The sequence below is a fragment of the Barbatula barbatula genome (assembly GCF_947034865.1).
Source record: "Barbatula barbatula genome assembly, chromosome: 9".
NCBI classification, from domain to species: Eukaryota; Metazoa; Chordata; class Actinopteri; order Cypriniformes; family Nemacheilidae; genus Barbatula; species Barbatula barbatula.
Genome location: NC_136772.1, coordinates 12,318,315 through 12,343,970, shown reverse-complemented (window position 1 = coordinate 12,343,970; position 25,656 = coordinate 12,318,315). Strand labels below are relative to the sequence as shown.

Genomic DNA, 25,656 nt, shown 5'->3' with positions numbered 1-25,656 from the left:
CCATGGCGTGTGAGGCTTATTTTCTTAGACTCTGCCAACATGCAGTAGGGCAGAATTCAAAACTGTGCAATGTCTATAACATACATCGAGGGTGCTCTATCTATAGATGTGTGAGATCTACCTTACCCATAACAGTAGGTGTCATCAGCATTCCTTGCACAGGCACACTTTTGAGCGATTGGATAAAATGCTGCTGAACACTTGGAAGGTCAGAGTATTCGAGGATGGACTGTACATAAGCTTTATCACTGGCAATCCTCTGTACCTCTCCGCTCGAATTTCTGGTGCCTATGCCAAATATCAAAACCCCACTCTCTTTCAAAGCAGTGGCAGGCGTATCTATGTTATCGCTTGAACGTCCTCCACTGAGCAAGATAAGGACCTGAGGAACACCCTCTTGCCTTCTGCTCCCAGCAGAGTCAGCAAATATATTGGCACTCACATACTGGAGAGCCGCCCCAGTGTTGAGGGGTCTCCCTCCTCTGTGCCCCAGAGCCCTTATTGTGTTAAGCATCTCCCCTTTTGCTGCGTAAGTATTCAGATAGAAATGGGCCTCTGGGTCTCGACTGTACTGCACCACAGAAACACGGTCTCTTTTTGCCTCTATGTTTAAATTCTCCACTACTCTTTGCACAAACTCACGCATTGCTGGGAAATAATTCCTAGTGCCATCGGAACCGTCCAGCAAAAAAACTATGTCTTTTCTGGGTGTGGGTAAATCTGCTAGGGAAAAACAAGCACAGCTTGGATAAGGCAAAGCAGTTTTGACAAAGTGAATACATCTTTAGAATACCACATTTCTCTTTGACTATCTAAGCTATTGCTGATCGTCCCACTGCTCACAACTACTCAGCACATTCAAATATAGACAGAAAGGAAACATGATGTGAGATAACTTGTGTAAATGTTTGCATGCACATACCGGTGACATCTGGTGACGTTGGAGCGATGGGTATTGCAATAGTCTCTACAGAGTCCAGCAGCTGCTCTTGGACATTTGGAAGTTCACTGAAGTCGGACAGAGACATAGCATAACTAGGGTCGTATGAAATTCTTTGCAATTCACTGCTATCAGAGCCCCTCGATCCTATTCCGAAGGTAAAAACTCCTATTTCTTTTAGAGAGGAAGCTGCTGTGTCAACATTGTCAAATGACCTTCCTCCACTAAGCAAAAAGAGTATTTGCGGCACACCCTCAAGTCGTCTGCTGCCAGAGGAGGCAGTAAAGACATTGTCTCTGATGTACTGGAGAGCTGCCCCTGTGTTGAGGGGTCTTCCGCCTTTGTGTCTCAGAGCTCTTACACTGTCAATTATGTCTTCCTTTGTCGTGTAAGTGTTAAGATGGAAATTGACCTCTGCATCCCTGCTGTACTGGACCACAGAAATACGGTCTCTGTTTGCCTCTAGGTTTAATTTCCCCAATACTCTTTGCACAAAGTCACGCATAGCTGGGAAAGAATTCCTAGTGTCATCTGAACCATCCAACAGAAACACTATGTCCTTCCTTGGTACAGTGTAATCAGCTAGAGGAAAAAACAGCCTTATTAACCCCAATCAATCTCCATAACATGAAAACATCTTTACAAATATCACATTACTTCAACATCTCATTGGCTTTCTCTGGCTGTGCCGCTCATGACAAATCAAGAAGATTAACTAGTAAGACAAGGTATAGCATGTTGAAAAGTTCTATACTACATACCGGTAACTGTTGGTGACATTGGAGCGATGGGTATTACAACAGTCTGTACAGAGGCCAGCAGCTGCTCTTGAACATTTGGAAGCTCACTGAAGTCAGACACTGATATAGCGTAATTGGGATCGTAAGAAATTCTCTGCAATTCTCTGCTGTCAGAGCCCCTCGATCCTATACCAAATGTCTGGACTCCGATTTCTTTTAGAGAGGAAGCTGCTGTGTCAACATTGTCAAATGACCTTCCTCCACTAAGCAAAAAGAGTATTTGCGGCACACCCTCAAGTCGTCTGCTGCCAGAGGAGGCAGTAAAGACATTGTCTTTGATGTACTGGAGAGCTGCCCCTGTGTTCAGGGGTCTTCCTCCTTTGTGTCTCAGAGCTCTTACACTGTCAATTATGTCTTCCTTTGTCGTGTATGTGTTAAGATGGAAATTGACCTCTGCATCCCTGCTGTACTGGACCACAGAAACACGATTTCTTTTACCAGCTACCTCCAATCTCTCCACCATTCTTTGAACAAACGCTTTCATTGCTGGGAAACCATTCCTGGTGCCATCAGATCCATCCAGCAGGAAGACAACATCTCTCGTTGCTCTACGACCCTCAACTGAGAAATAAACATTTGAGTGAGATGAGGGACATTCTTTGTACAGTGAAGAACACACCCAACATTATGTTTTCCAAATGGTGATGTTCCTGTACTCAATATTTCTATTTGTTATACCTAAAAATTGATATCTATCTTTTTTATGTCATATGAAAGAGAAATCAAAATACAAAAGCATGAAACTTTCGAACCAATTCATTGGAACCACAGGAACAATTAGACAAAACCTACTGCGACCATAACATTAAAGAGGCATTACAGAAAGCCAGTTAAAATTATTTCTTACCCCGAACTGGGGTGGTTGTAGGCGTAACCTCTTCAAGCACTCTGTTAATGTTAGTGAAAATCTGCTGTTGGACCCCGGGAAGCTCAGCAAAGTCACTCACGGAGATTGCGTAGCTTGGGTCATGCGAGATACTCTCCAGTTCCCTGCTGTCAGAACTCCTCGACCCTATGCCAAAGATCAACACCCCAAGCTCCTTCAGAGATGAGGCCGGGGTCTCAACATTATCATATGACCTTCCACCACTAAGCAAAATAAGTAACTGAGGCACACCCTCTACACGTCTACTTCCAGAGGAGGTACTGAAGACATTTTCCTTCAAAAACTGCAAGGCTTCGCCAGTGTTGAGGGGTCTCCCTCCTTTGTGCCTCAGACCCTTGACAGCATCAAGAATGTCTTCCTTTGTCTTGTATGTGGTAAGATAGAAATGGGCCTCTGGAACTCTGCTGAACTGGACCACTGACACATGGTCTCTCCTGTCAGACACAGTCAATCTCTTCACCATCCTTTCCACAAACTCAAGCATCGAAGGGAAAGAAGTCCTAGTGGCATCTGAACCATCCAGCAGGAACACTATATCCTTCTGAGCCATCCTACGCTCAGCTATGGGTTTTGAAATAGAAAACAAAGTTGTGAGAACACTTTCCCCTGACATTCTCTAAAGACGTAGCTTGCTTAAGTCAGCAACTGCACACTAGATATTAATTCCCCACCCTTTCTACTATTCATTTCAATTAGTCTTTGACAGATGTTAATGACCATGGCGTGTGAGGCTTATTTTCTTAGACTCTGCCAACATGCAGTAGGGCAGAATTCAAAACTGTGCAATGTCTATAACATACATCGAGGGTGCTCTATCTATAGATGTGTGAGATCTACCTTACCCATAACAGTAGGTGTCATCAGCATTCCTTCCACAGGCACACTTTTGAGCGATTGGATAAAATGCTGCTGAACACTTGGAAGGTCAGAGTATTCGAGGATGGACTGTACATAAGCTTTATCACTGGCAATCCTCTGTACCTCTCCGCTCGAATTTCTGGTGCCTATGCCAAATATCAAAACCCCACTCTCTTTCAAAGCAGTGGCAGGCGTATCTATGTTATCGCTTGAACGTCCTCCACTGAGCAAGATAAGGACCTGAGGAACACCGTCTTGCCTTCTGCTCCCAGCAGAGTCAGCAAATATATTTGCTCTCACAAACTGGAGAGCTGCCCCAGTGTTGAGGGGTCTCCCTCCTCTGTGCCCCAGAGCCCTGATTGTGTTAAGCATCTCCCCTTTTGCTGCGTAAGTATTCAGATAGAAATGGGCCTCTGGGTCTCGACTGTACTGCACCACAGAAACACGGTCTCTTTTTGCCTCTATGTTTAAATTCTCCACTACTCTTTGCACAAACTCACGCATTGCTGGGAAATAATTCCTAGTTCCATCGGAACCGTCCAGCAAAAAAACTATGTCTTTTCTGGGTGTGGGTAAATCTGCTAGGGAAAAACAAGCACAGCTTGGATAAGGCAAAGCAGTTTTGACAAAGTGAATACATCTTTAGAATACCACATTTCTCTTTGACTATCTAAGCTATTGCTGATCGTCCCACTGCTCACAACTACTCAGCACATTCAAATATAGACAGAAAGGAAACAGGATGTGAGATAACTTGTGTAAATGTTTGCATGCACATACCGGTGACATCTGGTGACGTTGGAGCGATGGGTATTGCAACAGTCTCTACAGAGTCCAGCAGCTGCTCTTGGACATTTGGAAGTTCACTGAAGTCGGACAGAGACATAGCATAACTAGGGTCGTATGAAATTCTTTGCAATTCACTGCTATCAGAGCCCCTCGATCCTATTCCGAAGGTAAATACTCCTATTTCTTTTAGAGAGGAAGCTGCTGTGTCAACATTGTCAAATGACCTTCCTCCACTAAGCAAAAAGAGTATTTGCGGCACACCCTCAAGTCGTCTGCTGCCAGAGGAGGCAGTAAAGACATTGTCTCTGATGTACTGGAGAGCTGCCCCTGTGTTGAGGGGTCTTCCGCCTTTGTGTCTCAGAGCTCTTACACTGTCAATTATGTCTTCCTTTGTCGTGTAAGTGTTAAGATGGAAATTGACCTCTGCATCCCTGCTGTACTGGACCACAGAAATACGGTCTCTGTTTGCCTCTAGGTTTAATTTCCCCAATACTCTTTGCACAAAGTCACGCATAGCTGGGAAAGAATTCCTAGTGTCATCTGAACCATCCAACAGAAACACTATGTCCTTCCTTGGTACAGTGTAATCAGCTAGAGGAAAAAACAGCCTTATTAACCCCAATCTATCTCCATAACATGAAAACATCTTTACAAATATCACATTACTTCAACATCTCATTGGCTTTCTCTGGCTGTGCCGCTCATGACAAATCGAGAAGATTAACTAGTAAGACAAGGTATAGCATGTTGAAAAGTTCTATACTACATACCGGTAACTGTTGGTGACATTGGAGCGATGGGTATTGCAACAGTCTGTACAGAGGCCAGCAGCTGCTCTTGAACATTTGGAAGCTCACTGAAGTCAGACACTGATATAGCGTAATTGGGATCGTAAGAAATTCTCTGCAATTCTCTGCTGTCAGAGCCCCTCGATCCTATACCAAATGTCTGGACTCCGATTTCTTTTAGAGAGGAAGCTGCTGTGTCAACATTGTCAAATGACCTTCCTCCACTAAGCAAAAAGAGTATTTGCGGCACACCCTCAAGTCGTCTGCTGCCAGAGGAGGCAGTAAAGACATTGTCTTTGATGTACTGGAGAGCTGCCCCTGTGTTGAGGGGTCTTCCGCCTTTGTGTCTCAGTGCTCTTACACTGTCAATTATGTCTTTCTTTGTCGTGTATGTGTTGAGATGGAAATTGATCTCTGCGGCCCTGCTGTACTGGACAACAGAAACACGATCTCTATTTTCAGCTACCTCCAATCTCTCCACCATTCTTTGAACAAACTCCTTCATTGCTGGGAACCCATTCTTAGTGCCATCAGATCCATCGAGCAGGAAGACAACATCTCTCTCTGGTTTATCGGCTAAGAAACAATTGTTGATCAGTAAAATTGGGAAGAACTTTATATTACTATTATTTTAATGCTTTTAAAACTAATAAGATCTTGGTCAAAGAAATCAGGTTAATGATGCCTTCAAAAATATTAAATGTTTTTTTTACTTTTATACTTACCCATCAAAGGTTTTTTCTTTTTAGTATGATCTAGTTTCATTGCTTCCAGTAACTTTGGGAGAAGTTTTGGTAATTCACTGAATTCAGCAAATGAAAGTACATGATTTTCAGATGATATTCGATGTAGCTCATCAGAGTATGCATCCTTACCTCCTATTCCTAGTATTAGCACACCATTTTTTTTAAGAGATGAGACTGCCTCAGAGATGTTGTCCCTTGACCTTCCATTAGTAAGCAGAATTAATATTTGAGGGATGCGTTCTTTGTGCCTACTTCCTGATGAACTTGTAAAGATATTTTCCTTTACATATTGAAGGGCAGATCCTGTGTTAAGGGGCCTCCCACCTTTATGGCTTAATACCTTAACAGCATTCAATACATCATCCTTTCTTATGAATGAGTTTAGGTAAAAATTTGCCACAGCTACATTGCTGTATTGAATTACTGATATTCTGTCCGCATCAATTCCCACATTGAGATTTGTTATAATATTGTACAGAAAATCACGCATTTCTTGAAATCCTCTTCTTGTACTGTCAGAACCATCCACAAGAAACGCAATATCCCTTTTAATGCCTGTACATGGAAATACAACATTTTATGATAAGAGGCAACAATTTATAACTATGTGTGTTTTGAATTACTTACAGAAATAATATATAGCATTAAGTATTGAACCTAGTGATGTTTTAGCAGAAAATATATTTTTGTCGCACTACAGGTGTCATGAATCAGATCTCTGTGGCTCTCTCTGATGGCCAGGTGTTCTCCATGATCTGCTCTACTTACGCAGCATTTACACTTTTACGCATTGCGAAGTCTTGTTTTGTCCCGGCTAACATTTCTAAGCGTTAACCTTGATATTCTGTGACCCGTCTGTGTATTATCCTGGATTGTTTGACTACTGTTGATTCTCTGCCGCCTGCCCTTGTGACCTTGCTCTCTGGAACTTCGACTGCTTTGCTGCCAACCCTGTCTCTTGCCTGGTATCGTTTCTGTCTCCGCTCAGCCTCTGATATTCCTGCCACTGTTGTTTGATCACTGCCTGTTTGACCCTGATCTTGATTATTAAAGTTAATCTGCAAATGGATCCACATGCTTCAGACCCCTCATTACAACAGGTAGATCATTGCCACAAAACAGACATAACTCAAAACACATACCTCTCTGTAAGACATTTTGAGTAAAATATTTGATATCAAATGCTATTTTATCAATACAATGTCTTTCATGTGAAAATGTATTTACTTTAATTCTTACCATCGGATTCCATGTCTACTTCGTGTTTCACTGTTGAAAGCTTTGTCAGTAGACTTTGGTGCACATTTTCTAAGTCAGAAAAATCGGGTACAGCAAAAGCATATTCTCTCCTTGAGGAAATGGCCTCCATTTCAACGGGATCTGTCAGCCTTGACCCAATAGCAAAAATGGCTACCCCAAGACTCTTGATTGTGTTAGCAGGCCTACGAGGAGAGTCTCTAGATCTGCCACCAGCAACAAGCACAAGATTTTGACTTACACCATCTTTTCCTCTGGAGGAAAAAATATTATCTCTAACAAACTGTAGAGCCTGGCCAATATATTGTGGCCTTCCTCCTTTAGGTTTGAGTTTATATATAGCATCTGTCACGTCAGCAGTGGATGAATATGTACTGAGATTAAAGTTGAGTGCTGCAGTATTGCTGAACTGCACAACAGCAATTTGATCTTTTCCTTTACCAACATCAAACGTCTTTGCCAAGCTAGCCACAAAATCTCGTATAGCTATGAATCTGTGACTAGCATCATCAGATCCATCAATAAGGAACACAATATTTCTTTCCGCATTCGAAGTCTGGACTAAAATAAATGAAAGAACAAAAGAACATCTGCATCAAATACAGTATTTTAACAAAATCTGCTGTAATTGATTGACAACTGATGCCGAGGATAATATCCAAGATTACCCCATAGATTTGTTTGGACAAATTTATTTACTTTGTGATGTTTTTTCTTTACGTTGTATACATTTCAGGACTGACAAAAAGGTTTTGCGTGTGACCATCATAAACTACAGATATAGACGGTTTCATCTTAACAACATAAACAAATGTTAGTGCGCATGTGCACTTTTGTGACCCCAACTTATCTTCTGGTAGACATTCACAAACAATAGAGTGCCTGTAGATTATTTCTGACAACAATCAAAAGAAACCGAGAAGAACTATTACTTGGCTTAAGATTGGTTTCTCCAATATTTAGATTTTGGACTGTGATATCAAGCTTAACCGCTAGATTTCAATGTACCATACGTTTTGTTTAAATGAGACCAACTACAGGACCCATTAAACATTGTTTATTTAATAAAATTAACACAACAAAATTAATTAAAATAAAATAATACAATTACTATACAGTAAAATAATACAAATTAATGTTAACATAAATAAAATATAAATAGTTATATTATTAGACACTAGCCAAATACAAAACTGTGGGATCAGGCGCACATGCATTCAATGAAGCGGTTTATTCAAAAAAGTGTTATCCGTGATAACACCATGCAGTGTGATGCCAGATTCGATTTTGTTGGATTACATAGGACAATTAAATACCAGACTAATCTGTAAAATGGTACCGCACACAGCAAATATAATAATGCTATTAGGTAGCAAAACACAAATCACTTGTAAAAACTTACCCTGAGTTGTTGGAAGCTGCTCAGGAATTTCATAACCACTTGTCAAAACAGAAGAAACTCTTTGGAAAATGCCGTTCATGGAGGTAAAGTCATTAACAAAGAAAGCATAAGCTGGTGTAGAACCCATTGTCTGTAACTCAAGTGTGTCTGCATTTTTTGTACCAATTGAAAAGACTTTAATGTTGCTTTCTCTTAAATCCTGAGAAATGGTTCTCACGTCATCGTTTGATCTACCACCACTAAACAGGTACAGAATCGAAGCAACACCATCATGACTTCTGCCTCCAGATGAAGGTGTAAATATATTTTCTTTAATAAATCGCAAAGCAGCTCCAGTATTCAGTGGTCTTCCACTTTTGTGCCTCATGGAATTAATCGAATAAAGGACCTCCTTCTTAGTTGAGTACGAGCTGAGATAAAAATTTGCTGTGGAATCTCGACTGTACTGCACAACAGCCACTCTATCAAAATCTTCATCCACATTTAAACTCTCAACAACCTTTTGCATAAAATTGCGAATTGCCTCAAAACCAATTCTAGAATCCTCCGATCCATCAATAAGAAATGCAACATCCCTTTTGACAGATTCTGTAACAGAAAGCCATGTCAACATAAACCACTATAAAATATTTTTCTGAGTACATTCAAAGCACATCCACACGTTAAAAGCATAGTTCACCAAAATATTCAGTTATCATTTACTTACCCTCTGGTCGTTGCAAACCTGTATGGCTTTCTTTCTGCTCTAGAACACAAAATAAGATATTTTAAAGAATGTTGGTAACCAAACAGTGGCGGCACCCATTCACTTGAATTGGTTTTGTGTTTATAGAAAAGAAAGTGAAGGGGAACTGCAGGGCTTAATTTGTGCCGGAACTAGCTGGATCTAGATCCAGCACCTCCGAATTCCGATCCGGCACCTCATTTGGCAGATCCTGCTCCCCTTTAATTAAATACAACATAGGCCTTCAATAATTATAATGGAAATAACTGTTTTATTTTGATAATAGACAGGCTGTCATGTTTGAGATGCTGGAATATTGTGTGTGCGTGTAATACGCCAGCTTGAGCTGTTTACTTGTATCGGCAGAAACAACTTAAAAATCTCTGTGATGATTTATGGTCAAACAGATACAGCATGACCATGAGTACGTCATTAGATACTGCAAAGTTTGCTATTTTTAGTCGTGTACAGACTTGCACTAAAAACTGAGCAAGGATGTGCTCTGGCATATCCTTTGCTTTAACTTATTTGTGAAGCGCTGCGCCTCACAAACTGAAGCAAACTCAGCAACATATTGTCACCATTTTCTCCCTTTCGTTTGGTTAATCTGTTAATTGTCAAAATTCTGCTTATATTTATTACCGTCAAATTTTTTGCATTATATATTGAAGGGAACCTGTCTTGACACTTCAGAGAGAGATATTTGTGTTATTGGACAAATGTTGCGAAGAGACGCAGGAGAACTGATGAATTACTTTTAACGGATGATTAAAAGCTTAATATTCCTAACGTTAAACACGGCAGCCTCCACCTGCACTCGCAGGTGTAATTTAAGTTTAAAGTTAAACTTCTGAATTCTACAAAAATTTTTGTCGTTTTGGTTTTGTAATGCCATGCTATCTCTTCGGTGTCGCTTCTTTAGCTCCGCCACCTTGTTCTCTGTTAGGACCCCATTAGTGTTCATCCCTCTCACCTGCCCCGTGTCATCTTCCTGCTAGTTCCCTTTAGTGTTTTATCACAGTAACCTGCTCGTCACCATCCCTGTCAAATTTTTTTCTGCTTATGTTTCCACTATAAATTGTCTCAGTTTTTGTCCCTCGTCGGTGCATTGTGCTTTGTACATGTATTTGCCCTCCCATTGTCTGATCCATGGATTACCTGGTTCCTGTTCGAGAATCGTGTTTTGGACTTTGAAGTTATTCTGTACCTTGTTTGCTTTGCTTCCCTCGTGGACATTTTTGATTCTTGTTTTGTTTTGTTGTGTTTTCTCCCATTGATTTTTTTTTAAATAAAAGTTAATCCTTCACTGCCTGCATCTGGGTTCTGTCTCCAACCATGGCAGTTGGATAGAAAACCACTCAGATATTGCACATTCCGTTAGTTCTCGCCACCCCACTAACTTGCCGGAACTGCCACGTCCCTTTATTCCGGCACCTCAGAATTGATAAATTAAGCACTTTGGAACCACCGTTGTTCTGTCACATTCTTCAAAATATATTATTTTGTGTTTCGCAGAAGAAAGTCACACAGGTTTCAAATGAGAACAGGATGAGTAACTGATAAAATAAATTTCATATTGGGGTAAACTTTCCCTTTAAGAATGTATAAATTGTATTTATTCTACTTTGTTACCATAACATTTATGGGACATTGCATGCACACATACGGTATTAAATTGAAGTATTTTCTCTTACCATAGGCCGGAGGCCTTATTGTTGGCAGCTGCTGGTTATATACCCCTTTTATCAATGGTAAAATACTCTTTTGAACTTCAGAAGTGTTCTCAAAATCAGAAATAAAAAAGTAATTTGGATGATGGGATATTGTTTGTAACTCAAGCGTATCAGCATTTGCGGTACCAATACTTAAAGAAACAACACCAATGTCTCCCAAAGCTTTAACTGCTCCATGAATATCATCATTGGACCTTCCAGAACTCACAAGAATTAGCACTTGCGGCACACCTTCCATATGTCTACTCCCTGCAGCAGCAGTAAACAGGCTGTCCTTAATAAACTGTAATGCTGCCCCTGTGTGCCGTAGCCTTCCTCCTTTATGAACCAGACGTTTTACATGGTTTAAAACATCGTCTAAGGATGAATGTGTATTCAAGTTGAAATCAACAGCTGTGTTGTCACTGTACTGGACCACTGAAACACGATCTTTATCTGGTGCAACATTCAGTTGCTGAACCAGATTCTGAACAAAGTTTTGCACTCCTGAGAAACTTCCCCTTGTGTCATCAGAGCCATCGATTAAAAAAACGAAATCTCTTTTACCAGCATCTGTTATAACAGACAACATGAATATTTACAAGGTTATGTATTTAACCCATACACGTCAAAAATCCAGACAAAGCAAAAAAAACTGTGTTAAAGCACCTATTTTATTTTTATTTTTTTTTCCCACAAACTGTTCTTGAGCAGCTAAAACATGACCAAGGGAAATTAAAATGGTAAATCAAAATAATTCTTACCTATTGTGGTTGGTTGAAGCCTCCTGGTCTGGTGCGGAACTCTTTTCACATATGATACAAGTTTTTGTTCAATGTCTTCAAGGTCATCAAATTGAGGTACAGTAAGGGTATGACCAGGAGTATAAGAGATTGTCTGCAGCTGAATAACATCTGCATTTTCAGTGCCGATACTAAATGAGACAATATTGTCCTGTTTGAGTGCAGCAGCAGGTGCTCTAACATCATCTTGAGACCTTCCTCCAGTCACAAGGACAAGAATCTGAGGAACCCCCTCTAGCAGTCTGCTCCCAGAGGAGGCAATGAATATATTGTTTTTTAAATAGCCAAGAGCTCCTCCTGTGTTAAGATGACTTCCACCCTGGTGGTACAGGTGCCTTATTGAATCGAAAACATCTTGCTTTGTGTTATATGTGTTCAGATAAAAATGGACATGTGGCTCTGTGCTGTACTGGACCACAGACACTCTGTCTCCGCTCAGTCCAATATTGAGTTTGTCCACCACTCTTTTAACAAACTGACTCATGTATTTAAATTCATCCCTAGTATCATCAGACCCATCCAGGAGAAAGACAATATCTCTTTGTGATGCATCTAGTTCCACTGGGATAAAAGTTAAATGACTTCAGTAAAATATTCTACACAAAAATGTTCAACACATAAAATATAACGCATACATATTTTTTGCATTCTTGCTTTGTGTTTTAAAAAATATATAGAATTTACAATTGTATTATGTAAAATAATACTAGTGTGTATTTGTACTCAAAGAGAAAGATCAATCTAGCAACTGAAATAGCAAAGACCAAGAGGTTTTCAAATGATAGCAACAATGATTAAGAAATCATTGGCTCACACAAGAGCTTAAGCTATAAAGAGGAATGTCCACAAGCACAAAGACTCTTCCATGGTTAAGAGGATCTGTGGATGATCATGGAAGTTCTCTAAATCAGCGAAAGATGAACAGCTCACAAAAATAATATTTCATTTCCAAGTCCATTAAGTGTCAGTCTTGACTAATAGAGAGAAAGCTGAATCAAAACAATTTGGTAAAATTAGATTTCTCATCAAGTTTCATTTTTAAAAAGAAAAGTCAAAGAAGAATGAGAATGAGAATTGAACTCAAGGAAATGGCAAGGAAGTATGGATATCCTTACCGATGATAGTAGGGGGTTCAATTGCCATTTTAGATTTGATAAAGGAGAGGATATCAGGCTGTATGACTAAAAGTTCACCAATGACGGGAAGGTTAAAAATAAATCTATCTGAAAATGCTATGCTTTGGAGCTCGGCCGCTACAGCTTTCTTTATTCCAATTGCAATGGAAAGAACTCCTAAATTTTTTACATCTTCAGCAGGACTTGCCACATCATCACTGGATTCTGCACCAGTCATGAGAATCAACAGTTGAGGGACTCCTAGCTGATGTCTACTTCCTGATGTTGCAGTAAAAACATGATTTCTGACATACTGTAGTGCTGCCCCGGTATTGAGGATTCGTCCACCTTTTGCCGTGAGGCCATTAATGGCATGAATAACAGCCTTCTTACTATTGAAAGTATTAAGAAGGAAATGAGCAGAAGCATCTTCACTGTACTGTATTACAGCAACTCGAACAATATCCTGGTTAATGTCAAGACCCTCCACCATCTTGCGAATAAATTCACGGATGAAAAGAAGTCCGTTGTCAGAGTCATCTGAGCCATCAAGGAGAAATACTATATCCCTTTTGTTAATTCCTGTTTCAAGGAAGTTTCCAAGAAAGAAAGAAAGGGATATTGGAACAAATCTTTCTCATGCAATCTATAAATTGAATTGGAAAGAAGTTCAATATGTATGTGAGCCAAAAAGTGTCTGGAAATAAATGTGCAAGCAAAGCAAAGGATATCAGTTGCATTGACCCTTCAAATATTATTTGGTGGGTCAGAATGTGAATATAATGATGAAATTGTGAAAGCACCTGCAAGTGCAATGTAGTTCAAACACTTCCATGGAAAAAACATCTTTTATGTGCAAAAGATGTCAAATGAAGACATGGAAGAGATGCAAGAAGAAAAAATATTATTCAGTCTAATCAGTAAAACATACCAACATTGAAACATAATGACATTGAAATGTATTCCATCGCTAGACGTATGATAAAATACCTGAACATAAACAGAAATATTTGTTTTAAAGTTTGCACATTGATTGCTTATACTGAAAATTCTTACCAGTTGATTCCAGAACTCCTGTGTTTAAAATATCTCCAAATTTTTCATTGTTCTTAATAGCAGAAACTAGTTGTGACTCAATTAAAGGGAAGTCATCAAATCTATTGATATATGCAAATTGGGATTGGAATGAAACTGTTTTCAGCTCATCTAAATCTGCATTTTCCACACCAATGCTTATTGTCATGATGTCAAGATCTTTTAGGGACATGGCAGATCCTATAACTTCATCGCCAGATGATCTACTACTCATCAATATTAGTATTTGAGGAATATCTTGAAGTCGTCTACTCCCAGATGAGGAAGTGAAAACCTGGTGCCTCACAAACTGGAGGGCTGCTCCAGTGTTAGCCTCTCTTCCACCTTTGTGTTTTAGCACCTTTATGGCATTTAAAACCTCTGGTTTTGTTGAGTACGTTTTAAGATAAAACTCAACCTTTGGCTTGTCACTGTACTGAACCACAGAAACCCTGTATTTGCTCTCCTCCACATTGAGCTTCTCAACAACTCTTTGGACAAAGGCACTCATTGCATGGAATTCACTTCTAGTACCATCAGACCCATCCAAAAGGAACACAACATCTTTTGCTGTGTCTTTGGCATCAGCTAAGACATAGTACATCAATGAGAAACGTTTAGAGAAGAAAATAGCACAGCCACTGAAAAGAGCCATCAGACACTTACACATGCACAAGCACGCCAACCAAAGCAAATTATAAAGAAAATTGTTCTTACCTTCTTCTAGAACAACCTTGAGTTGTGCTTTTGGAAGACTCACATAGTTCTGGAGTCTTTGCTGAACCGTGTTGAGCTGGCTGAACTCCTTCACATTGAAAGCAAATGATGGATTATGCGAAATGGCCTCAATTTGTTTAGGGTCTGCATTTTTTACTCCAACACCAAAAGGGACAACTCCTTCGGTCTTAAGGGCAACCGCAGGTTCCCTCACGCTGTCACTTGATCTTCCCCCAGTCAGGACAATCAAAAACTGGGGGACATTCTGCGCCGCTCGACTGCCATATGCTGGTGATAAGATGGTGTTTTTCATGTAGGTCAAGGCAGTACCAGTATTCAAACTTCTGCCACCAGCCAGGGTAAGTCCATTTACTGCCCTCATCACTTCGTCTTTGGTTTTATAAGTGTTTAGGTAGAAGTTAGGGCTTGGATTCTCACTATGCTGGACCACAGCAACTCGTACTCTATCAGTGCCAATATCAAGAGGTGCAATGACTTTGGAAATAAAGTCACGGATGTAGTTAAAGTCCCCTCGGACATCATCAGAGCCATCAATCAAGAATGCAACATCTCTTTCACCACCAGAAGGCACTGGGGTTTCAATCTCTAAAAATTAAGAAAAACAAAATATTGAAGAAAGATAATACAATAATTAATTATTTGCAAGCTTAGATAAAATCCCTAGTATCAATAGTATGAAGAACAGTAATTCAAACAGAAAAGACATTTCAATTTTGTTTCCAAAAATGTATATGTATCTTTTGTTTTTTAGGTTAACAATTTTAATAACAATATTCAGTTTGATGGTTAATACTCATTGTTTTAAACTGAATTACTGCAAAGGGAATATTTGAACATGTCTCGTTATCTTTTCAACTTACCTTTCTCAGAAATTACTGTATCAGTCTCCCCAACAAGAGTGACCAGAGGTGTCTTGATCTCATCAACAACGCTTGATAATTCACCAAAACTTCTTCTGTAGTACGCCAAATGTTCTACAAAAGCAACCTTTTTCAGGAAACTCTCTTCCACCTGTCCAGCTCCAACAGTGAAAGTCAAAACTCCATCTACAGCTATGCGGTCTGCTATTTTCTTCACCGCATCTTGAGAGGGACCTCCTGTTATCAGCACCAGTACCTGCTGAATCCCTTGCATCCTACGAGACCCAGCTGATACCTGGAAATGGTTTTGTAGTGCATACTCTAGGGCAGCACCAGTGTTTAATGCACGTCCTCCCATCAGACTTAGCTGAGCAATGCTAGAGAGCACGTCCTGTTTGGTGTTGTGTGTTTTAAAATAAAACTCTGTACGCTGTCCCTCAGCAAACTGCATCAGGGCGATGCGTACACGCTCAGGTCGTACGTCTAGTTTATTCACCACATTAGAGATAAAGTCCCGGACATACTGTACGTTGGCATTTCCAACATAGCTGGATCCATCCACCACAAAGAGAATATCTCTGACAACTTTTTGGGTTTGGACTGTAGTGACCTCCACAACTGTACCTGAAAGTTTTATTGTGTTCTTGTTAAATCGGGCGTTCATCTAAACGCATTAAATATTGCACATTTATTAAATATACAGAACATTATATTACCTGTTTCAGTCGGAGTCTCTGATTCAATAACACCAGATAACGTAGAGAGAGAGGAGACTATTTCTTGGGGCTTGCGGGGCAAACTCCTGAAGTCCTTGAGCATGAAAACAGTTCTTTTATCAAAAGCTATGTTTCTGAGCTCAGCCTCATCAGCAAGCCTGGAGCCTGCAGCCAAAGTCAGAACACCCATCTGCCGAAGAGCTTCAGCTGACTGCTCTACACTGTCTTTAGATTTTTTACTGGTCAGTAGCAACACAAGCTGTGGCACTCTTTGTTGAATACGGCTCCCACTCTCAGGTCTGAGCATGTTGGTCCTTACAAAATCCAGAGCAGCACCAATGTTGACTTCAACTGAAGGTCTGGGTTTTATTCGGCCAAGGGCTGAGATTAGTGATTCTTTGGTGTTGAATGAATTTAAATTAATCTCCATCTTGGGGGTAGAGGAGAACATGGCTACTCCGATCTGCACCTGATCAGGGCCAATTGGCATGGTGTCAATAAACTTTCTCATGAATTCTCGCACTGCATTGACAAGGATTGTACCCATACTGCTGTCAATGAGGAAAATTATGTCTCTCCTTTCAACAGCCAATGCTAAAAAGACAAAAGAGAATTTTGTTTAGTAGTTATGCATATCATAAACAAGATCATGCTATGGAACTATTTTTTATCAATATTTAATTTATTTAATAATTAAATGTATTTAATATCTAAAGACATTTGGTTGTAGATTAGAAATTATTTTGTCCACAAAAATATTTTTGTGAAAAAATAACTTCTTTCAATAGAAAAGCAACATTTTATTTCATAAAACGTTTTTATTAAATGGGTGATTTCTAATTAGTAATGATGAATATGCCAATTCTGCAAATTGAAGGCAAATCTTAACTACTTTACAGACACAAAACATTTTTTTGTTTTCTTTGGTCACAACATAATTCTCATCATCACATTGTTGTTTTGATGGGTTTCTCGTTATGATAAAAAGAACTTGAGTAAATATACTGTACATATATACTGTATAAGTTCTTTTTAACAGTTATTAATTTTTTTTTGTAATGCTAGCATGAAATTCCATAGGAGTGTTTTTGTGTTGAATGTTGCATGCAGTGCCCTGAACAATATTTCTAACACTCCAAAAACTAATTTCTGAGGAGGATATATATAGTCATCATTCCTTTTTTACCCTGCACCTAAATATTAACCTTATTCATGTGTTTTTATTGATATAATATCCATTTCCATGCTGTTAATGTACTGTCATAGAGTCCTGGTCCTTTCACCACAATCTGTTTTTACATACCTTCTACGAAATCAGTTTCAATCACAATGTTGCGCTGGGCCACCCCATTAATGAACTGTAACATCTGGTCACCCATGTTAGCCACTGTTCTGACATCAGGTGTGGACAGCACAAAGCTTTTGTCTATAGCAATAGCTTCCAATTGGGCAGTATCAACATCCCCTACAGCAAGGCCAAGGGTGTACACATTGGCCTGCTTCAGGGCCCTCTCGCCCTGACCGACATCATCACTAGACTGCCCAGCACTGATCACCACCAGTGCCTGTGGGACCCCTTCCTCTGCCCTTCCCCCTGCATCTGGACCCAACAGACTTTCTGTCACCTCTTCCAAGGCTGCCCCGAGATTTGCCTCTGGACCACCAGGGTACTGAATTCCCCGGATAGCAGTGAGGATGTTCTCTTTGCTGTCATGGCTATTGAGATAGAACTGAGTGTCAGGGTCAGCAGCGTAAAGCACAACAGCTACGCGGATTGCATCCTTGCCCACGGCAAGCCCCTCAATCACTTGGACAGCCAAATCGCGGACGAGAGGAAAGTCGTCGGCTCCAATGTTTTCTGATCCGTCAATTAAGAGCACTAGGTCGGCTGGGGCTTTGAGGGGAGAAATAGAGAGAGGATAGAAAGACAAAACATAATGCAAAACATGTGGGTTAAAACAGGGTAGAGTGAGAGGGAGAGAGGGGAAGGGTGCAAGCATAAACAATTATCATGGATAAATAAAATCCATAATAAAAAACACAACACAAACACAATATACTGCATGTCTGCTGAACCAAGAAAGATGCTTGTTCTTTCTGCATTTTAATGCACCCAAAATTGGGACGAATTATATCGTGTTGGTGATTTATGTGTGTAGTTGTGACTTTGTGTATATGCGTGTAGGGGTGCCAATTGTTTCTTGCCATCCTCTTGTATTCAGTCAGATCATGCAGACTCATGTTACATTATTCAGTGGCAACAGTACCAGTAATGACCCTCTGTCTCATCTTTGAACCTGCAGATGATCCGTTCATATAGCATTTATCATACAGTATATTTAATTCTTAATGCTCTTGTACATGGGCATTTCAAAGATGAGAACATACAGGTTCATCACTGTATTGATTTTGGTAGAATTTATTCCTCTTGCACAGTTACACAGTGAAGACAGTCGAAACAAACACATAAGAATCAGACACTGAGCTCTCAAGACACAAGCTGTGTTGGATGGTAAGCCATCATCAGCTGTTGAACTGATTGATTTTTGAAAGAATGGTAAATCTGTAGTGTAACTAATCTTGTTTGTCAAAATGTAGTGGAGGTGTGGATGAATAGATGAGTAAATGGATCATGGTAGGACAGATAGTGGGGTAGATGATGTTGGTGGTAAATTGTGTTACAATTTAAATCTACTATATGCAAATGTGTCACAACATGCAAATGTGGTTTTGTGATGAAACCAGTGATGTTAAAAGTATGGGAGAAGATAAAGGGGTTATTTCTGGGACAGTTCTGCATGGATTACCCTTAGTCAGTATAAACTGGCTGTGGCAGTTCCTGATGTTGACAGTAGCTCTTGAATCCCATCAGGATTAATGATGTAAACATGAAATTCTGTTATTTGTTGAATGTTTTACTCTTTGACACTTCAAAGGATATTAAAGTACACTAGATACTTTCTACCAGTCAAAAATGTGGGTTGTTTCAAATATGAACATTTTCTAGGTTAATTTAATCCAACGGTTGGGTTTATCCATATTTTGTCCAGGCATGGGCTAAAACAACCCAGCATTTTTTAGAGCATAAAAAATGGCTTCAAGTATCAGTAACCAGCTACACAATGTCTGATTTATCAAGCACCCAAATACCCATTTCTTTTGATACTAATTTATTTCTCTTCACTGTGACAGATTTGGCATCTCGCACCAAAGTTTGAATATAAAACTAAGCTCCTTTGTTACTCAATGAGTTTTTCTATGCAGAAAAAAACAGAACTGAATGTTTAACAATAGCACTTTGCAAATAAAGCATGTTCTATTTTATGTTTCTTTTTCTTTTTTATTCACCCCATGTAGGCAAGTGAAAACAGATGTTTTAAATGTTTTGCTCGTCTTATTAGCAATACTGAAAAAATGCGTTGAATAAACTTACCATCCTGAGCTTCAAGATTTGGGAATAGGCCAAAAACCATTACACCCAAGACGGCGTACAGCGCCAGCCTAGGCTTCCACATTGTCCACTTTAAAATGGACAACTGAAAAGAAAAAGAGGAAATTTTCATTTTACATTTGTCTGGGAAATGCATGTCTACACACAATGCAGTACCCATTTGACCAAATAATACCTTTCTTTTAGACTTCACAGGGCCAAGTTCAGCAGCTCATTTTATGAATATTCCACCTATAGTTTCCGTAGGATTTGTTTTTGTTTTCACTCATCTCATGAAACATGGCATAAACAGTTTCAGAAGGCCACAAAATAGTTTACATGTATTTTTAAGAGGAGAGGAATAGTTGGCAGAGCATTGAGAATTGTGACCTGTTTCCACCCCATGGAACAGATCCAGACAGCTGTTAGATTTCAAGAGTTCAAAAGGATTTGTTCCCACATCAGCCTCTCTCACTTGCCAGTAAAAACCATTGTGTGCAGAGAACTGGACACAAACAAAAATAAAACATGCTACTTACAGACAGGAGCAAGAAAGCAAAATATCACCTGCTGAGCTCTAAATGAGAATGAATGGCTCTATTATAAATTCTGAGTAATGCAGAATTATAGGAAAATACCGTTCTTTCCATGTCTCAATAGTGGGAAACCTTGAGTCACGGTACAAATTATTCTCTAAATTAGTTTTGGTGGTAGTTGCCATGTTACACTACAAGCCAAAATTCTAAAAACCTGGCAGTTTCATTATATAGTAATATACTAAGAAAAGTTTTTCTTTTATAGACAAATTTGCCAATATTACAAATATGGCCTACAGTACATCATGGATCATTTGTCAAGCAAAACTGCCATTCTTATTCATAGGAAGTCTGTTCTTCTAGAGACATTTTAACAAGTATAAAATAAAATTTGATTGATTAATTGTTATAAAAATCAACGTGAAAGACTATTCGGTACAACAGGATATCCAATGACGGGGAACTCAACATAATTTGGAAAAATCTAGTTAATAAAACATCTGGCATCATTTAAATCAAATCTGTATACATTTCTTTGTTCCAATGAACACAGAGAAAGATATTTGGAAGAATGTTAGCAATTTTCAGTTCTGGGACATCATCTACTACCACAGTAGGATTTGTATATTTTGGTCCTGTTGGACACATAATAAGATATTTAGTAGAATTTAGAAAAACAAAGAGTTCTCGGGCACCTTTGACTACCATTTAATTCTTCCTACTATGGTAGTCAATGATGTCCCGGAACTGAAAATGATTAACATTCTTTCAAATACCTTTTTTGCATTCATCGGACACAAAGCAATTAATACAGGTGTGAAATTACATGAGTAAATTGTGACTAATGATTTTTGGCCGAACTATCTATGTTAATCAGAATGTAGTCTATAAAAAATTAACAAAAACACTAATAAATTACGGTAAAAATATTTAACTGGTTTCATGCAGGCCAATCAGAGCTACAAAAAGTTAAGATCTATATGTTACCTCTTTTTTTAAGCAGTATAGCATATTAGAATAAATAAAGAATATTACATTTTACGGTCATTACAGGTTATTATTGTATTGGCTCAGAATAACAATGTAGTTAAATGGTTTTAGTCCCAATCTTCCATTCCATGTCCAGCCAGACACAGTCTATTAACAAAATGATTCAGCTAAAGTATATTATTTATTTTATTAATCTATTTATAAATCATATCTTTAACATTTCAAGTTGTAAACAAAAGCTAAAAATATCAATGTACCATCCAAAATAGAAAAGACAGGAAGAATGTGTATATAATATATACGGTGAGACACATAACAGTAAAACGCTGTGATTCATTCTGCACATTTTACTATCACTCAATAATAGTGTCTAAGATTCAGAACCCTAAAAACACGAATGACTTTGAAATAAAACATAGCCTATGTTTGATCCCAAACCAGTTCCCCCCCTTAAACTCTGAAAGTCTGAAAACCCTAAAGCACCAAACAAATTTTACAAGGCATCTCAACATTGTCCTCTAGTGGTCTAAGTGGAAATAATGCTTCACCATGCCTATCTTAAATCTGCCTCAACGGGGAAATCCAAGGCCCAAAAACTGTTGTGTGTGCTGCCAAGTTCTAACGTTTTTTGACTAGTTCTAAAGGTCAAAAAAGTCAGGACGCATTAGGACTCTCTCATAATGAAAAGGCTTATTGGAAATAATGGAAAATCTCTCATGAATAGGCTCTGTCCAAAGACTAGACTAGATCCTACAGTATATTGCTCAAGTCATTCACAACACATACAAATAGTGATTGTGGTAGTTCTGCTTATATACAGTATGTACTGTATACATATGTACAGTATGTCGGAGAATGAACTGTGATGGATCTGTGATAGGTTCTGTTGTTTGCAAAGGCCCACATCTGGTTCTGCTTCGCTAAAGTTTAATGTCTGAGCTCTAACTCTCCCAGCATTCTTTGTCCATCTGGCAGTGACTGTGGAAAAAGTGTTTCACATCTCCCACTCTTTACAGCGCTGGCCAGAAGGTGTGATTTGAAAATAGTCTACAGTGGTAGAAAATTGCGCGATTAAGCCAGGGATGCTTCTGTTTAAACAAGCCACTGATATACATTTCGTTGCACTGTACTTGTATGTGTGTAATGACTATAAATTGAATCCAATCCAAATATCCAGTGTAGGATATTATCTTAATCTAAACAAAATGCTGCATGACTAACCAACCAGATTGTTACGATGATCAACCTGCTTAACGTCCGTATTTTAAAATGTGCATTTTATTGTTTAAACTATTTTAAAAACAATTTAAACCCATCAAAAACACAATCTTCAAAATTTTCCTGCAGAAGTTTTGGCCCTGCACAAAGTGGACAGAGCCCCTCCTTATGTATTCCACTTATCAGAGCAATTTGCCCATTCAATTCCTTTTCCTGTGCTGCAACTAAAAACTTGTTTTCTCAAAGCAATAGAGAATTACTTTACCCCATTCACAATAAAAACTATAATTATGATGCAGATTCACCTACATCATGTCAAGTGCATTGAACAAACAATACAAGCCAAACCTTACAGAGAAGAAAAGGATGTGTGCAGGATCACCGTTTAGCAAAGTTTTAACACATTTTAAGCAAAAATGCAGCAATGCACATTAACATCTGTGTCATCCAATACAACCGCACCCATGCACTAAATACAAATCTTTGCATAAAGCATATAAAAATGAATCGCTCACCTCTGGAATATAGAATTAAGTGTGCAGTATTCCACAGTATTTCTATGGGATCGCAAGTGTCTGCAAAAATACAACTCTTAGGTCATTATCTTCCTGGTGGATCATTCAGTAAACTGTTCTGTATAGGTGATGATGCTAACTAGTTCGGGTGCTGGTGATGCTGGTCTGTTTAGCTGACTGTGTGCTCTCCAGAGGAGCAGTGCCACTCACCCCAGCCTGGGACAGAACACACAACTCACAGCCTCCTGGAGAGAAGCCACCTAAACTTTTCCACGCCTCCCACTTTCCTCTGTAGGGGAAGAGAGACAGAGAAGAAGCACAATGAGAGAAAAGAGAAAGAGAGAGAGAGTCATAAATGAGAACAGACCCAAGGCCATATTTGGTATGTTCTTTCCTTATTTGGAAGGTGAGGGAACAGACCAAAGCAAGTTTATTTCTGCTCACACCCCTCTCAACTTGTTTCCTTGGCTACCCAGAGAAGGAAACATCACAAACATGATATATAAACATATTTTGGAATGCTCTTAAAGGTGTCTATAGGGAGCATAAGTAAATGCAAACCACTATATCTGTGCTCTGCATTGAAAAATTCTGATTTTAAAACATTAAGCATAAAATTGCCTTCTTTCTGTACTCATTATGTGTCATTTCACACAATACACTAAAGACATAAGAAGGACAATGCACTCATCAGAACTCATCATCCTAAATTAATATTAATTCAAATGTGTAAAAACAGATACGATGAAGGCCAAACATGCTTGCTTCCCCCCCACTGACTGTTTTCACATAAATACCATGTAACACAAGTTCAGCAACACACTTCAACACAACAAAGCTGTTTCCAAGCTGATGATGTCACAGCTCAAACATTACAAGTTGACCCAAGCCGGTGGATCAAAGTGAGGGGTCAATCCTGAGATATCAAGTTTTCACTGTCGTTTCATCTGAAATGTAATGCACATCTAATTCAGCACAGGTGACAGCTGCTGAAGTATGGCAGAATCCTGGAGTATCAACATTAATTTCTCATGAATCGATGAATGAGATTCAACAGTACAGTAGTTACTTAACATAGATTTCCCAATTGTATAGGCATGTCTCAGAAGGACAAAAGCAGTTATCATGGGAATGCATTAACAACACAACGTGTCCGCAAGATTTACAAGTTCACACATATAATACTCCAACCTGGCTCTGTTCCCATATAGGGCCTTAAACTACTTTCATCTAACCCTGTACATCTGTAATTTCCATTAAATACAGTAGAAGAATACTTCTATATATTTGTTAAAATATTTTAAAGAAAAATTAAGTTCCAGGAGTGAAAGAAGTGAAACTGGATCAGAAAGGATGCAACTTTTGTGTTTAATGCCTCTAGAAATCTTCGATGACATAAGTCTCACTATTATATGAAACAAAATTGGTCAGTAGCTACATTAAAATGCGTTTTCAGTTTTGTCGTTTCAAATCTTTGTGATCTTTTGTGAAAATCTTGAACTCCTCTGCACTCAAGATCTGAGCCCTGCCTTCTTAGACTTTTATGTATGGAGTGAGCGATGACTTTGTTTACAATCTTTTTCGGGGGTGTTGTAGAAAGAGCTTCATAAACAACCAAACCAAAATACGCTTTTAACTGCCAAATGCATGAAAACACCTCTTTGATCAAGTAATGGGCAGTAATTAATAAACAAGTACAAATAATTCATGTACTTCATTTTCTGCACGAAGACCCAGTCTCACAAGTCTCAACCCTGATTTTAGGTTTTAGTACCAAAACCACCAGAATGGCATTTAATCTTAAAACAAACACTGGTTGCGTTTTATTAAGGTTGAGAGCGCTACATTTTTGGACATACTAAATGCTTGTATAAAAACAATATTTTAATGGTGTGTTTGATTCCTGTTTCTCGTTTCAGGGATGTTTTCCAAGAGTTTCCATGGATAACTGTAGGGATATTGTGAAGATCCAAAACTGTACTTGTTCAGAGTTTCCTCTGCATAGTCATGGAGCAACTGAAACAGAATCAACCGAATCACATGTCTGCAAACCCGCCTGCGTGAAGCAAAACTACCTGACATTATGAATCATTTAAGCTGTTGTTCAAAGAGCTTTTTTACACTTTTATTAAACGGTACTGTACAGTAGAGAGAGTGGACAGGAAATGATGGAGAAAGGATGTAAGCCCGTCCCAAACTCATATCGCCTGCACTCAGTGTTGCAATGGGTCTTACATCCTGTAAGATTTATTCAGCTTGTTTATGTGCACATACTTTTGGTAAAGTGCTTGCTGGAAGCACTCATCAAATTTCTACAGACAAACAGGGGATTTTTTTTGGTTCCTGTCTAACAGTTTTTTTCTCTGACTCTCTGAAGGTTTAAAATGTGTTGACAGCTTAACGCATGAACATTTTTAACATCCATTGTGATGTTGTGTGTAGGTTCTTAAAAATAAAGACTACAAAAATAATAAAAATAAAAAATAACCTTTGTTATGTCTAAATGGTTCCATAAAGATCCCTTAACATCTGAAGAACCTTTCTGTTTCACAAACTCTTTTTTCACTACATAAACGGAATGGTTCTTCTATGCCATCTCTGTGAAGAACCTTTAAAGCACTAGCATATATATATATATATACATATCATATTTAATGTATAGAAATTAACAACCAAATCAGGTTTTAAAATACACAAAAGAAGATTCAAATTCAAAAGACTTCCAAAACTTTATTTTGACTATAACTATAAACTATATT

General features: G+C 38.8%; 1 protein-coding gene across 1 annotated transcript; it reads right to left on the bottom strand.

The window, feature by feature from the left end:
• Positions 1-789: 789 nt before the first annotated feature.
• On the bottom strand, positions 790-23,125 carry LOC306898738 (collagen alpha-3(VI) chain-like). Its single transcript, XM_079464480.1, has 14 exons — positions 22,898-23,125; positions 19,642-19,744; positions 16,209-16,802; positions 15,493-16,116; positions 14,612-15,217; positions 12,821-13,402; positions 7,047-7,625; positions 5,787-6,362; positions 5,044-5,637; positions 4,192-4,864; positions 3,449-4,124; positions 2,588-3,242; positions 1,702-2,301; positions 790-1,522 (listed from the first exon to the last, which is right to left on the bottom strand). The coding sequence occupies exons 2-14, from the start codon at positions 19,721-19,723 to the stop codon at positions 846-848; spliced, it is 7,518 nt and encodes a 2,505-aa protein (XP_079320606.1). The 5' UTR covers positions 19,724-19,744; positions 22,898-23,125; the 3' UTR covers positions 790-845.
• Between the last annotated feature and the right edge of the window lie 2,531 nt (positions 23,126-25,656).

Excerpts from the sequence above, each read along its gene's own strand:
- LOC306898738 (XM_079464480.1), bottom strand. The coding sequence starts at position 19,723 with ATGTGGAAGCCTAGGCTGGCGCTGTACGCCGTCTTGGGTGTAATGGTT. Across the intron at positions 13,403-14,611 it reads CAAGGTTGTTCTAGAAGAAG|GAATTAACAAAAGGGATATA; the intron begins GTAAGAACAATT and ends TCCTTGAAACAG. Across the intron at positions 6,363-7,046 it reads AGTAGACATGGAATCCGATG|GCATTAAAAGGGATATTGCG; the intron begins GTAAGAATTAAA and ends TTCCATGTACAG.